Genomic DNA, 15,915 nt, shown 5'->3' with positions numbered 1-15,915 from the left:
GTGACCTATCATGCAAAATGCACTTTTGTACGTTTTTTATACATGAATATGTGTCCCCGGTGTTCCAGGGAACTCACCAAGTGTCACAAAACACAACCCTCTCTATTTTCCTCCATACCCAAATCTCTTAAAAAGGGGCTGCAACGGATCTGATACAGACTGATCCAGATTTGAACACTTCTCTGACGTCACAGAAGTGACGCTACGGCTATTGGGCCAACTCCACCAATCAGGAGGAGACAGCCACGGACATTGCCGTTCGAAAGCGCTGGAGACGCTGTAGTACATATGCCAGGCCTGTAGATGGTGTTCTCACAGAATCAGCCCATGAAAATACAGTGTTAAATTGAGCAAAATGAGGAATGGCTAAAATGCATAATCTGTTTGGTATTTTGAAAAATAAAAAGTAAATATGCCTTATATATGGTCCTAAACTATATTATTAAAATATAGCATGATAGGTCCACTTTAACTTATGAGGCAATACTTCTAGTGAGTGGCCCTGCCCTTCGTGTGTTTTTCTGTATGTGGCCCTTGTGAAAAAAGCTTGGACACCCCTGGTTTATTGGTATGTATTTGTGTATAGATGTTGCAACTATACAGAGCTTTAGCAATAATGTATGTTACTGTGGTCATGACTCATGCTAATAAAGCTATTGAATTGAAAGAGAAAGAGAAAGAGAAAGAGAAAGAGAAAGAAAGAGATGGCTCTCCTGTGCAGACGGAGGTCCTCCGCCAGGGGACAGCCCTTCTCTTTCTTTGGTTCCTGTACTGAAACTTTGGGGCACTAATTATTCATTTTCAATAATGGTGATTTTTAACAATGATTACATTTATCCAATCTTATTGTTGAAATGTTCATTTAAATTATCTGAAAACAATATGCCAAGTTTTAGCTCATGGCATCACAGTATCCACTGAGCCATTCAAAGATTACGTAAAATATAAAGAATAATGTATTTAGTATGACAAAGTTTGACATATTTATAGCCCATTCTGACGGCCTTGAGGCTGCACGTTAGCTGTCTGAGGCTGGTGAAGGGAAGTTAGGTCTCTGGTGAATATAAATTACATTTTTTTTTTAATAATGACAGAAACATACCTTTTGGATTTTGAATTTCCTATTACATTTCCACCTATGATTCATGTGTGTTAATATGACAAAGATGGTAAATTGTATTGATATAATCTTTTTTTTCAGAGATAGGCTACATGTGATACGGCCAACATCGCCCCTTCAGAGAAGCCTATTGTCACTCTTTTTATGTTATGGGAAGAAATCAGCCAACAATAATAATTTATAATTTTAATTAAAAATGGTTTAGCTTTTTTCTACCTAAAGCAGGGGGTGGGGGGTTGTTCCTCTATTTAAAGGTAGGGTATGTAAGTTTGAGAAACCGGCTCGAGATCGCTAGAATTTGAAAATACACGACCGGAGAAAATCTGCCACTTCCTTATAGAGCCCCTCCTCCAACAAACACGAACGCGCACATGACCAATGAGGGCACGAGATAAGTTTGTGCAGATGGAAGGCTGACAGGCAGGTAGGCCATCCAGTTATTTTAGCCGGGCCGGCTAAAATGATTGGTCGTGCTTTTTACAGTACTACGGCTTCCAAAGATGACTTTTTTTTATGGATTTTTTGTGAAAGCACTTAAGATATTCATTGCTATCGGGATGTTAAGAGCATTCCATGGAATATAACAAAAAGTGTATCTCGAGCCGGTTTCTCAAACTTAGATACCCTACCTTTAAATGTATGACATGCTCTCGTTTAGTATTCATAAATACATATTTTGTAAGTAAAGAATACATATCAGAGCCACAGATATGCTCAGTGAATATGAATGACCAGTGCTGCTGGTGAAGGAGTTCATGCAGCATGGTACTCTGGAGCTTCTTTAGGTGACAAAGGGTTCTAATACAGTAAAGAAAGGGTTCTAATACAGTAAAGATAGAGCACGTCATGTAGTTTGCACACAAAGTATTACAGCAAAAATGTATGCAACAGACATTGACCATAAGGTTAAAGACAATATTTTCATATCTGTTTTGTAAGATATAAACAACAACATTTGTATGAAAAAGTGGCTCTCCTGGAAACTGCAAAGGATCAGTGACCTGTAGCTGGATCAGAGGACATGTGGCTGAACACACACCTGATGACATGCTCACAGATCTGTCGCCCTGAGCAACACACACCGCCAGCATGGGATCCAGAAGAGTCTCCATATCCAACAGATATACTTCACTAATATGTTTCTGTGTCATACGAGCTGTAACATTGATGAGTTTCCTGCACACGCACACAATTTGCTATTATTCTTATTATCTTGTAATTACAGCTTTTGTCAAGCATTAAACTCACAAATCTGCTTCTGAAGTCAAAGAAGACAAAAAGACTTAAAAGATATGCAATTGAGTTTCTTCCAAATGCCAACTTAATGACCAACTTGTAGGGTATGTGTTCTGCAACACTTTATTCAACATTATACAAAGGTTACCGTTCAAACATCAAACGTTCTCATTACAAACCTGGAGAACTTCCATTTTCTATAAATATCTTTATGTTCAAGAATGCATAAATCTAGTTAAAAAATAAATTATTCTAAATTCCTGAAAAAAAGTCCCTTATAAACAATATTTATTTTTGGTTTCCGTCTTGAATGTATTAAATTGTTTCATTCTACTTATTTAGCAAACTGAACTCCTAACAGGATCTATGAATAGGAACATGTGGGGTGGGGGGCTCAGCGTTCAAACTGCTACAGGCAGACTCAGGGGGAGGGGTCCGCTCAGATGGTGTTGGGGTGGAGGTCACCTTCCACAGCTCCTGAAAAGAGGAAAACATGTCACTTCTATTTTTCTGTTTTTTCTTTTTCATTTTCTAGTTCATGTTCAAAATGAACAGTGGAGTGTCAAAATGAACATGAACTGTCCCTTCCTCTCCTGACATAAACCCTTCCTCTCCTGACATAAACCCTTCCTCACCTGAACTACACCCTTCCTCACCTGACCTACACCCTTCCTCACCTGACCTACACCCTTCCTCACCTGACCTAAACCCTTCCTCACCTGACCTACACCCTTGCTCACCTGACCTAAACCCTTCCTCACCTGACCTACACCCTTCCTCACCTGACCTAAACCCTTCCTCACCTGACCTACACCCTTCCTCACCTGACCTACACCCTTCCTCAGCTGACCTACACCCTTACTCACCTGACCTAAACCCTTCCTCACCTGACCTACACCCTTCCTCACCTGACCTAAACCCTTCCTCACCTGACCTACACCCTTCCTCACCTGACCTACACCCTTCCTCACCTGACCTAAACCCTTCCTCACCTGACCTACACCCTTGCTCACCTGACCTAAACCCTTCCTCACCTGACCTACACCCTTCCTCTCCTGACCTAAACCCTACAGAGAACTTGTGGGCTCTTCTTAAAGGGAGATTTACGGTGAAAAAAACAACTCTCTGAACAGAGTCTGGGAGGCTGTGGTTGCTGCTGTAACAAAAGGTGATCGTCAACAGATCCAGACACTGACAGACTCCATGAATAGAAGGCTTGTGACTGTTATTGAAAAGAAGGGTGGCTATATTGGTCACGGATTGTTTTTTTAAATGACAGAAAAGTAGAACAGTTGTTTGATTTCTGTTCTCAATTTAACAGAGAAACTAAATATGTGAGATGGGAACATCTTAGTTGTTCATAATACGCATAATAATTCTCCACAGTAATAGTTGCCCAATAATTATGCACACACAGATATTCTCCTAAGAAAGCCAAAACCTCACTTTTGCTTTCCTATATATTCAGGTTTGAGGTTTATTAACATTTTGGACTGACCGAGAGTACTGTAGTTGTTCAATAATAAAATGAATCCTCAAAAATGAGAGAGCACTGTAGATGTTCAATAATAAAATTAATCCTCAAAAATGCAACCACACAGTGGAGTGTATCCTGCTTGTCTTATTAAAACACACTTGCTTATATTAGAGTGCTTGATTTCACTAGCAACAACCCATCTCAGAACTTCTTCTGAAAATATAATGATGTGTGCGAGTGGCTCTCTTACCAGCTGCTCTATGCGGTCATACAGGAGGAACTGTGAAAAGTGGGTAGGGAGCTGCTGCACTGTGAAGCTGCAGCGTCCGTCCTGCAGGGCCACCAGCTGGGACAGGCAGCGGCTGAAGTGGTTGTAGGCATCACAGCACACGTCCATGTGTCTCAGAGTGAAGTTCATCCTTGTGAGACATCCAGGCAAAACATAATTACTGCTTGAGCTTGGTCCCTGGTTTCCCTCTAGGGATTCTGGATATCCTGTTACCATATACAATAGGTGTGTAATACAGTGCAGTGAGTGGAGTTATGCTTAGATCTGCAGGTGAAGTTAAACTTTAAAACATTTATCATAACCACAAACTGTAAGTCATTACTCAGAGTAAAGTCCAATACCTGTAAGGCTAATTTATGCTCTATAAAAACGTGGTTGGAAACTACACGTCAAACAAAACTTTCTAGGATCAAACAGACACCTCGGGTACAGCTGCTGTGCGGAATAAAGCACACAGCTTCCCCCCGGTCTGAAACTGCACATTCAACTGTATCTGGGTTTTTTCTTCCTGTTGATAAAAGTGAGTATCAATTAAATTAAATGGATCTAGAAATCCACAGGCAGTTGTAGAGAACATACTCACCATGCAGAACATCAGTTTCGATGTTCCAAAGCTATGTCTAGCAGATCCATGCTCTGAGACTCTGCTCACCTTTTCTCTATGGAGATGAAGACGGAGCAGCTGTGAGAGAAGCTGCTGCAGAGCCGGTACAGGGTCCGGAACAGACCGTCTGTCAGCTCATCGTCATAGATAACTGATACAAGAACACATCAATAATAATCATTTATTTAATTCTCATTTAAATAAGAATGCTTTTAAATTACATCTTAGAGTAAATAAAAAGGGGCCAAAGAAAATGGTAGACCAATGATCAGGCCAATATATAAAGTGAATATGTTACATCAAAAGTGTCTTTAAGCACTGCTGAAAGCACTTCATAAATGCCATGCATTACTGTTATTATCATTAGCTAAAGCAGCCTGTGACTCATGAGCACATGGCTCCACTGTTACAGTGCTGATAGAAGCCTTTTGTTATTACTTACTAATCATTCACACTAGTAGACCCCGGACAATTGTGTGTTTCAACTGCAGCACATACATGTGGAAAATGCTCAAAGGCAGGATCAAGCATCACTCCTGCTTTACACATCACTTCCTGTCAAGGCTATAGAATGATTGGAAGACGTCTTAAATAAATCAAAGTGCTTCTTAACTGTTGCATTTGCATGTTTGTGTCTCATTAAATGAAGCATGGTGCAGTGGGTTGTTCTACAGTACCTATGCTAACTGTGACCAGCTCAATAACCCACCATCAGCAGCAATGATGATCTCAGTGTTGTTGTACATGTCTTCTACTTCCTCTTCTGTCCAGCTAAACTCCACGTCTGCATCTACAAACATTCCACAGATGATAGAGAGACATTTCCATGGTCACAGAGAGGGTGTCTTCTATTCAAAATAAGGTGTAAAGGTTGGTAGGCTGTACTTGTTTCAATGTGCCAGGTACATTTGTATTGTGTACATGTAATGACAACATTGCACATTATCTGCTGGTGAACAAACAGTCAGTGTCAGACACACAACTCTTTAGTTGCATACATTCATTGTTGGTTGATAGTAAATATAAACACTTTCACAGTCATAACTATGGACAGTATGTCATATGTTGAAAGTCGTCAAGAGAATAATGATTGGATTAGTGTTCCTATGTTTACATCAATCATCATTTCGGAGTTAATGATGGTCATTCATTCTCTTTAGTCTGCAGTTAGTGGTACAGGCTAAACAAAACGTACAGTGATTGTGTATGCATTATGTGTCCGTTACTTCATAATTAATATCTATGGCCCTTCAAACTAAGTGTTGCTCTGCTCCTTCTGTTTCTGATACATACAGTATACAGTGGAGGAAATAAGTATTTGATCCCTTGCAGATTTTGTAAGTTTGCCCACTTACAAAGAAATTACCGGTCTATATTTTTAATGGTAGGTGTATTCTAACAGTGAGAGTAAGAATATCAGAAAGAAAAAACAGAAAGTGACCTTATATAAAAGATACAAATTGATTTACATTTAACTGAGTGAAATAAGTATGTGATCCCCTTGTATGTGTTAGTACTTGGTGGAGAAACCCTTGTTGGACACACAGAGGTCAGATGCTTCTTATAGTTGGTCTCCAGGTCTGTGCACATCTCAGGAAGGATGTTGGTCCACTCCTCTCTGAAGATCCTCTCCAAATCCTGCAGGTTTTGAGGCTAATGCTTGGCCTCTCGAAGCTTCAGCTCCCTCCACAGATTTTCTATGGGATTAAGGTCTGGAGACTGGCTACGCCCCTCCCTCACCTAAATGTGCTTCTTCTTTAGCCACTCCTGTGTTGCCTTGGCCGTATGTTCAGGGTCATTGTCCTGCTGGAAGACCCCTCCAGGACCCATTTTCAGTGTCCTGGCTGAGGGAAGGAGGCTATCGGCCAAGAATTTATGGGACATGTCCCCGTACATCCTCTCCTCGATGCTGGGAAGTTGTCCTGTCCCCCTAGCAGAGAAACACCCCCAAAGCAGAATGTTTCCACCTCCATGCCTGACGTATGGTATTCTGGGGTTATACTCAGCATTTCTCTTCCTCCAAACACGGCGTGTCGAGTTGCTGCCAAATATCTACATTTTGGTCTCATCTGACCACATCCTCTTCTCCCAAGCCTTCTCTGAATCATTCAGATGTTCATTGTCAAACTTCAGACGGCCTTCCATGTTCTTCTAGAACAGGGGGGGGGGGGGGGGTGTTACCAATAGTTTTCGTGGTGACTGTGCTCCCAGCTGCCTTGAGATCATTAACAAGTTCCCCCCGTGTAGTTATTGGCTGATCCCTCATCTTTCTCCTGATCATCAATACCCCACGGGGCCAGATCTTGTGTGGATTCCCAGACCGAGGGCGACTGATGCTCATTTAGTCTTTCTTCCATTTCTGAATAATGGCACCAACAGTGGTCTCCTCCTCACCGAGCTGCTTTCTGATGGTCTTGTAGCCAATCCCAGCCTTGTGCAGGTCAACAGTCTGGTCCATGAGGTCCCTAGACAGCTCTTTAGTGTTGTCCATGGTGGAGAGGTTGGAATCTGATTGGTTGATTCTGTGGACAGGTGTCTTTTATACAGGTAACAAAGTTGATAAAAGGAGTAATTTCCTAAAGGAAATGGACTCATGTAACCGGTCCATGGGAGCCCGAATTCTTGTTGGTTGCAAGGGGATCCAATACTTATTTCCAACAGTTAAAAAAATAAAAGTGAAGCTTTTCTTATCAAGCTCCACTTTTGTGGAATCAGCTTCCAGTTTGTGTTCGGGCGGCAGACACCCTATCCGTTTTTAAGAGTGCGCTTAAGACCTTCCTTTTTGATAAAGCTTATAGTTAGGGCTGATTAGATTCAGCCCCTAGTTTTGCTGCTATAGGTTTAGACTGTCGGGGGACACCTTACTTCTTCCTTCTCTCTGTCTGTACCTGTACTCTCATGTTCCGAATAACCCAGCTTCCCCAAATTAATTTTTGGTGTCTATCTACGTCAGGATTCTGAGCCGTGGCTGATCCTGTTGCTGCGGTCCTGAGTCCTGGATCGCGAGCCCTGGATCCTGAGTCGTGGCTGATCCTGTTGCTGCGATCCTGAGTCCTGGATCGCGAGCCCTGAATCCTGAGTCGTGGCTGATCCTGTTGCTGTGGTCCTGAATCCTGGATCGCGAGCCCTGGATCCTGAGTCGTGGCTGTGCCTGTTGCTGTGGTCCTGGATCCTGAGTCCTGGATCCTGAGTCCTGCATCCTAAGTCCTGGATCCTGAGTCCTGGACTTCGAGTCAAGGCTGAAGCTGTATCTGCGGTCCTGCCTGACTCATCATACTACTTCCCTGATGGCTTCCACAGGATTGTTGACATCCTCGTGGATTCATCTTCTTATTATAGACACATGCATTTCCAAACATTTGGACTACCTATGTTGTAAATGTATTATCTTTTTACACACGGAATCTATTGCACGTCTGTCCGTCCTGGGAGAGGGATCCGTCCTCTGTTGCTCTCCCTGAGATTTCTCCCATGTTCCCCTTTAGACTGTGGGTTTTCTTTGGAAGTTTTTCCTTGTACGATGTGAGGGTCTAAGGACAGAGGGTCTAAGGACAGAGGGTCTAAGGACAGAGGGTGTCATATTGTCATACTGATATTCTGCACAAACTGTGAAGTCCACTGAGAAAAATGTAACATTTGTGATATTGGGCTATATAAATAAACATTGATTGACTGATTGATTGAATAAATGCAAATCAATTTTTATCTTTTATATAAGGTCAATTTCCGGATTTTCTTTTTGATATTCTTACTCTCACTGTTAAAATAAACCTACCATTAAAATTAAAGACTGTTCATTTCTTTGTAAGTGGGTGAACTTACAAAATCGGCAGGGGATCAAATACGTATTTCCTCCACCGCACATGTAGAAGGCTTGTAAAACTGTACTAAAGATACAAAAATTCGATACACAGGATATTTTTTGCAAATTCAAAGAATTTTGCAGTTTGTTAGTTTTGTGGAAATCCTAATACTGGGTTAATTTGGAGGGAGATATCTGTCCATAGATGGAGTGGGTCTCTAATACGGGAGAGAGTGAACGAGAGCTAGTTTCATTTAGGACTTCAATTCACTCGAAATGTAATCTGTAGTTGACTACGGTGTGCCACGCAAATACTGTCCTTGGTGATATGATTCATTATTTGAAGCATGCGATTGTCATGTAGTGTTAGAAATTAAAATCAATGTTGATATGGCGTAATTTGAATTAAATACACTATTTGATTTAAATCAGTTTTATTCTGAAAAACCGGAAGTTCTCACTATTAGCTTAACACTTTTATTCTGAAAATTCGTCACTTCCGGTTAGCATTTAGCATCTGGCGGAATCATACGATTTCAAACCTTGAACCAAGGTGAAATGACATGTGATGTTGTACACTGAGCACACTGGGCTTAGCACTCATTTATTGACGCTGAATAATGTGTAGCAGGGAATGTTTAGATAACCACAGACCCCAGAATGATGCAATTTAGCTACAGAAAAAGGCAGGAATTGCATTGGACCCGCCCCCCGACAACGCCGGCCAATAGGAAAAGACCTCAGATGACAACAGGAAGAGCAAGCCAAGAATTGATCTCTTCTACCCCCTGACCTGAACTGACCGGTCGTTGGATGTGGAGAGCGCCTCCACTCGCACATTTCATTTTGTACACCACCGCATCTTTTGTGTAATTAAATGCTGTTAACTTTTATAAGCTTCCCTTGACTCTTTTCAGTCTCTCTTGCCTTCAGGGTTCTAGAATTGCTTTCAATTTGGCGTCCCTGGGTGGGCCTGAAGCAGGATAGAGCTGAGTAGAGGGGAAGGCTGCAAGCTAACTAGCATCACACCAGGCTGCACAAAGGGAGGACAGGCTACAGACTCACTGCTGGAGTTTTTGGCTGGGCCTAAACGAAAGGTGAGACAGTTACCTGTTCAATTCAAAAACTGTATAGTTAAATAACTTACATTAGGTGCAAGCATTGGTATGGATCTGTAGATTGATCTGTGGTGATTGCGAGTGGTGTGGAGATTGTATATAGTGTTTCTATTCATCTCTGTTGTATCCTCGGCGCCGCCCGATTAATGTGAATATTACATAGTATTAAGACCTTCTGGGGAGGTACCAGACTTGATCGGGTTTACACTGGACTGGGTCCATTCATGTTAGTCTATATGTTTGATGTGTTAAACCGGCGTAGTCTGGTTTAATAAAGTATATTGTGTGGAGTTTTTAAGCCGAAAAGTATATTTTTGTGCAATGTTCTAAGCCGAAACGATTGTGTACAAGATTGGTATGAGATCAGCTTTTAAGGTCAGCATCGAAAGAATTTAGAGCTAAGATAAATGAAGATTGTGTTGTTTTGTATTGTCAAGCAGTGTGGTTTTAATCTGCACATGTTGAGTGTTCCCCTTCCCCCAGTCACATGAGGTTTATACTATACTGCTAAGCTAGTTAGCTAGCCAGCTGACATTACTAGATGATGAAGTAATTTGAGTGAAGATACAACTGGTAATTACTGATTAAATACACAGGGATGGTGTAGATCAGGCATCCTCAAAGTCCGGACTCCGGTCCGGATCCGGACCGAACCACCACTGTCTCTGGACTCTGAGCAAATTATACTTTTCATATGTATTATCTGTATAATCTGTATTATCTGTATTATCTGCGAGACACAACGCCTGCCACAACGCCTGCCTTATCCGTCTGCCACAACGCAACGAGTCAAAATTATCCGCTATGTCTGCAAACAGCGCTCTGGCGACACACACACACACACACTGTTCCACTGTGTGTGTGTGTCTGTCAACGCTTTGGTCCAATCACATTCAGCAGCCCGTCAGCGTTTTTTTCCCCCACCAACAGTCTGCGAATCAGAGGCACAGGAGGGCGGGTCTTCGCGGAATGAAAATGCGTGTGTCGTCTCTTTCAACCTGTCTGAGTCAGCGCGGGAGCTTAAAAAATAAATAAAGTCAGAGCGAGAGTTGACAGCGCATCTAGTTGCATTTAGCTAGTAGTTTCAGCTGTAGCCTAGTGTAGCTAGTAAAGCTAGAAAAATGGCATGTTCAAAGATGACCAATAAAAGAAAAGTCGACAGTGAAAACCGGCAATTCAAAGATGAGTGGACTGCAAAATATGCGTTCATCCTCCCTCCAGCGAGCACCAAACCAATGTGCCTAATATGCCAAGAAACGGTAGCTCTTGTGAAGAGTGGCAATTTGAAACGGCACTATGAAACGAAACATAATTATTTTGAGGCGACCTTCCCTCAAAATTCAGCGGTAAGAACCACAAAAATAAATGGGATGAAATCCTCATATCAAGCTGCAAGCAGGATCCTTGTAACATCTATGTCACAAGGAGAAAAGGCAACTGAGTCCTCACTCAGAGTGGCATGGGTGTTGGCTAAACACAAGAAGCCATTCTCTGATGCAGAAATAATTAAAGAATGCATGACTGAAGTGATGGAGACCATGTTTGAAGGCAAACAAAAAGAGGAAATAACAGCTAAAATTAAGCAAATCCCCCTCTCAGATTCCACAGCAACCAGAAGAACGGAAATACTGGCTGGTGATTTGATTAATCAGCTTTGTGATGGAATCAAAAATGCACAGCGCATTTCCTTAGCTGTGGATGAGTCCACTGACACCACTGACAATGCTCAGTTGCTGGTGTTTGTGAGATTTTATGATGAGGCAAAGGGGGAGTTTGTTGAAGATGTGTTGGGCCTGACGAACCTCAGTGGACACACAAGGGGGGAAGACATTTATAAAGCAGTAATGGGAATGCTGAATGAAAGAGGGATAGATCTAAAGAAAGTGGTGTCAATTGCTACTGATGGAGCTCCAGCCATGATGGGGAGAGAGAGAGGACTGGTTCAGCGCCTGAAAGATCACCACCCTGACCTGATCTCATACCACTGCATAATCCACCAGTCTGTCCTTTGTGCAAGTCTTGGAGAAGTGTACTCTGAAATCATGGCAACAGTGATGAGACTCATAAACTTTTTGAGAGCATCATCTTCACTGCAGCATCGCTTGCTGCGAACATTCCTGACAGAGGTCAATGCAACTTTTGATGATTTGCTCCTGCACAACAACATCAGGTGGCTGAGCAAAGGCAAGGTCCTGGAGCGTTTTTTGTCCATTAGGAAAGAGCTGCAAGTGTTTCTGTCAGAGCAAAAGAGTGCAAAAGCAAAACAGTTCATGGAATTCATGCAAAATGAAGAGAAGATGGAAGCTGTTGCATTTTTGGCTGATATAACATCTCATCTCAATGACCTAAATCTCAAGCTACAGGGCAAGAACAACACAGTGTGTGAGCTGATGTCAGCAGTGCGTGCTTTCCAGAGGAAACTGGAGGTTTTCAAAAGTGACCTACAGGTAAGCCTTTTTAATATTTTCTACCACACACATTTCCTGGATTCCAATGAACACCTTTTTGATACTTTATCATACCCTTTTAAGCAGTGCTCCTTATATTTTTCTTATTTATTTTTTCCTACAGGAGGGACTGCTCCACTTCCCCAAACTTTTGGAACAGACCAAAGGAGACAATCGTCCTCAGAATCATGTTGGATTCCTGGAGAAGCTGATTGAAAACTTCAAGACTCGCTTTGATGACTTCAGATTAGGAAAACAAGTCCTACTGTACATTGAAAACCCATTTCTGGTCAGAAATGTCAGAGAGTTCTCTGCAGAAGCACAACAAATCTTCCCATGGGCCAGTGCTGCTTCTCTGCAAAGTGAGTTGATTGACCTCCAGGAAAACCTTGCACTGAAAGAGGCTGACTGTGACACTCCCACCTTCTGGACAAAGATGGTCACTGCAGCTAATTTCCCTCTCCTGCATAAGATGGCACTTCACATTCTCACAATGTTTGGCTCAACCTACAGGTGTGAGTCTGCATTCTCAACAATGAACATGGTGAAGAACAAGTACCGCAGCCGACTCACCAATGAACACTTGCATCAGTGTGTCCGCCTGGCCATCACGCCTTTTGTGCCAAAGTTCAAAGTCTTGGCAACAGACCAAAGGTGCCACTTCTCTCATTAAGCAACAGTGTTTGACACAATGTACAATAGTTCTGGACTTATTTCGACTTTGATTCCTGGGATGGTTTGATTCACTTCGAGACTGTTTTTGCAATCTCGTGTTAAGAATCTTGTTACAATTGTTTAAAAGTTTGAATGACCGTATTAAACGGACCTTTGTCTTATTGAACATTTTCTTTGTGGACCTTTAAGATTTGTATTTGAGTACCCCTGGTGTAGATGAACGTTGAGAGTAGATTGAGTTGTTTTGTTTTTCATGCTTTTCAAAGAAAGTCATTTGAACTTTATTATTTTGGGGAAATAAACAGGAAGTAGGTTTATGAACCGGAAGTACTAGTTGATACATTTGAGAGGAGTTCAAAAATAAAACAGCTCCCCTAGCGGACATAATAAGTATTACAGTTAATACATTCTTCACCACACAGATAAAGATTACAGGAGGTTTCTTTGAATTGAAGTATTGTAGTTGACTCATTTTATGACATTTGCATAATTTCATAAACTTGAGTATACACTGTACACGGTTTATTTGGATTTGCACCATATTCCTATTTTCATATTACTAAGTCAACTCCTGTTCATTTTTATTTCTTTATTCAGATTTTAAAATTTGCATAATTTCAAAATTTTAATTTAATTTGTCTAATTTTGATTTTCCAATATTTTTATTTATTTGAAAAAAAAAAAAAAAGATTTTAAAGTTAAGTTCAGGTGACATAGGATATCTTTATAAAGAATACAAAGGTACTATTCAGAGGATTAGTTTTTCATCTTTGATAACTTAATAATATTATCCAAGTACTTAAACATGTCGCCAAAAGACACCAAGTTGAGACCAGTCGCAGAGCCAGGCTCAACTGCAGATATCAAGGAAAGGGTAAAAATCAGATCGGATGCTTTAACAGTTTCAAGTAAAAGACAGAGGATATGGAACCAAATGGAGAAACTGTTAGAACAGTGGCAAACGAGAGGATTGATTCCAGCAGATGATCAACCTGGACCAACGGAAGCCCATAGAAAAGCTGTAGTTGAACATGAGAATGCTGAATACTTACAACAGGAAAAAGCATGGATCAAAGCCGGACAACCCTCTTGGTATGGACCTGAAAACATTGCTATGAACAGAGCTGAAAAAAGAAAAGCTATGGTTGCAAGTCTGGTATTCCATCTGGAAGATGCCAGCCAAGGATTGACAAACAGCTTACATGTGGTAGAACTCAGCAGAAGAATGGAAGAGGAGACCAACAGAAGAATGGAAGAACTCAGCAGAAGAATGGAAGCAGAACTCTGCAGAAGAGAGGAAGAATCCAACAGAAGAATGGAAGAACTCGGCAGAATAATGGAAAAGGAACTCAACAGAAGAATGGAAGAGCAGCTCAACAGAGGAATGGAAGAGAGACGAAAAGCAGATGAAGCACATAATGACATTATTGCCGAAAGACAAAGGGAGGAAGATAAATACCAACAACTTCTGGCGGAAAGACGACAAGAAGATGTAAGATTCCAGGACATGATGGCAGATAGACAACGGAGAGAAAGGATAGAACAAGAAGAACGAAGAACTCAAAGAAAACGCAGAACAAACTACTCTCCTGACTATTCCGAAGGACAGGGAGGTGAAGATAACGACGGCGGTACACAGTCTGAAACCAGTAAACACTCCCCATACCATGAACAGTCACAGCAACAACGCGGTTTTGCATCTCCTCCTGAGAATAATAGTAGCGACGAAAATGAGCAACATTACCCTGGGAAATGCCCCAAAACGAGAAGAACCAAGAAAACTAAAAGATCCAAGACCGGTGCACATACCTCCATGCCATTGATAGCGGCTGGAAGAGGAGGATTTCAATACCAATCATGGACTCACAGGGACATGGAAGCATTAGTGGCAAAACTACCTCCACTCACGAAAGGAGGTCAGAAGTGGGTGACTGATCTGGAGAGATACACAGCCCAAGACCACCTGTGCTTGGGAGACATGAGGGCCCTGCTCGGACGGATTGAAGGACGACTTGAAGTGAGAGCAATAGATTCCGAGGCCAATTGCACGCACGACCCAGATGACACTCCATTCAACTACATCAGGTCGAATTATTGGGCTGCTATTCGTCACATCTACCCGACAACACGCAGTTTACATGCCCTCACCGGCCTGAGGAAAGGCACGGAGGAAAACATGCATGCCTTCCTGAAGAGATGTGAAGGAGTGTGGGAGGACTGTACTGGAGAACGACATGACGTTTCGCCGGCTGTCACAATGCTGTGGAAGGACGCGGTCATTAAAGCCCTTCCCCAATCAGTGCAGGCACGCCTTAGAGATGTGGTGGGGTTAGAAGCTAAAATCCCAGAAGAATGGAGACTACATCTCATTCACCATGACATCAAATGCCAGGAAATAACAAAGGAAGATGATGAAGAAACAAAGAAACTGGAAAAAATACTTTTGAAGATGCAGGTGGCTGAGAAAGATACTGAAGCTAATCAGATGGCCATACTAGCAGAGAAGGCAGGGTGGACACCTCCAACAGTTCAAACTCAGGAAGAACCAGAGAATCAAATGCAGAACCAACAAAGCGGAGGAGGAAGTGTATGTCCACAAAACCAAGTTCAGCAGATACCTGTGTATCTTCCTACGCAAGTACAGCCACAAGCACAGCATTATCTTCAACAGCAGACACCTGTGTATCTTCCTACGCAAGTACAGCCACAAGCACCGCAGTATCTTCCCACACAATTCCAGCAACAGCAAATACCTGTGTATCTTCCTACACAAGTACAGCCGCCAGCTCAGGTATACACTCCCAGACAGCATCAACAAAAGGGACAATGGAGAGGAAAGCAACGCTCAAGAGGAAGAAGAGATGGTGGCTGCTTCATATGTGGTGATTGTAGACATTTGGCCAGAGATTGCCCCACTCAGCAATATCCACCACAAGGTATCACCTCACAATACAGAGGAGAACCAATGTTAGATATGAGAAAAATTGAGGCGGAAGCATATGCCAGGGCCATGACGAATATTTCTGTTGGACCAGGGGATTGGGTAAATGTAAAAATCCACAAGATGAAGCTGTTGCAACCTGTATGGAGTGGACCGTGGGAAGTTGTAGAACGCACTGCAGATGCACTCCAGATCAAAGTTAAAAA

General features: G+C 42.0%; 2 protein-coding genes across 6 annotated transcripts in view; one reads left to right on the top strand and one right to left on the bottom strand.

Annotated features, from left to right (window-relative positions):
* Positions 1–1,291: 1,291 nt before the first annotated feature.
* mettl22 (methyltransferase 22, Kin17 lysine) overlaps positions 1,292–15,915 on the bottom strand; it is a 118,568-nt gene continuing 103,944 nt past the window's right edge. For all 5 annotated transcript variants that reach the window (XM_079643035.1, XM_079643036.1, XM_079643033.1 and 2 more), the window contains 4 exons: positions 5,436–5,516; positions 4,775–4,877; positions 4,084–4,252; positions 1,292–2,833 (listed from right to left, as the gene is read on the bottom strand). In XM_079643035.1, coding sequence (XP_079499161.1) covers positions 2,711–2,833; positions 4,084–4,252; positions 4,775–4,877; positions 5,436–5,516 — 476 coding nt within the window. In that variant the 3' untranslated portion in view covers positions 1,292–2,710. The remainder of the gene's footprint in view (positions 2,834–4,083; positions 4,253–4,774; positions 4,878–5,435; positions 5,517–15,915) is intronic.
* LOC307014833 (SCAN domain-containing protein 3-like) lies at positions 5,523–12,934 on the top strand. Its single transcript, XM_079643032.1, has 2 exons — positions 5,523–12,093; positions 12,218–12,934. The coding sequence occupies exons 1-2, from the start codon at positions 10,768–10,770 to the stop codon at positions 12,764–12,766; spliced, it is 1,875 nt and encodes a 624-aa protein (XP_079499158.1). The 5' UTR covers positions 5,523–10,767; the 3' UTR covers positions 12,767–12,934.

Source organism: Notothenia rossii (assembly GCF_949606895.1).
Source record: "Notothenia rossii genome assembly, chromosome: 8".
Classification (NCBI taxonomy): Eukaryota; Metazoa; Chordata; class Actinopteri; order Perciformes; family Nototheniidae; genus Notothenia; species Notothenia rossii.
Note: the sequence above shows the minus strand (reverse complement) of the source record. Positions and strands in the feature narration are given on the sequence as shown.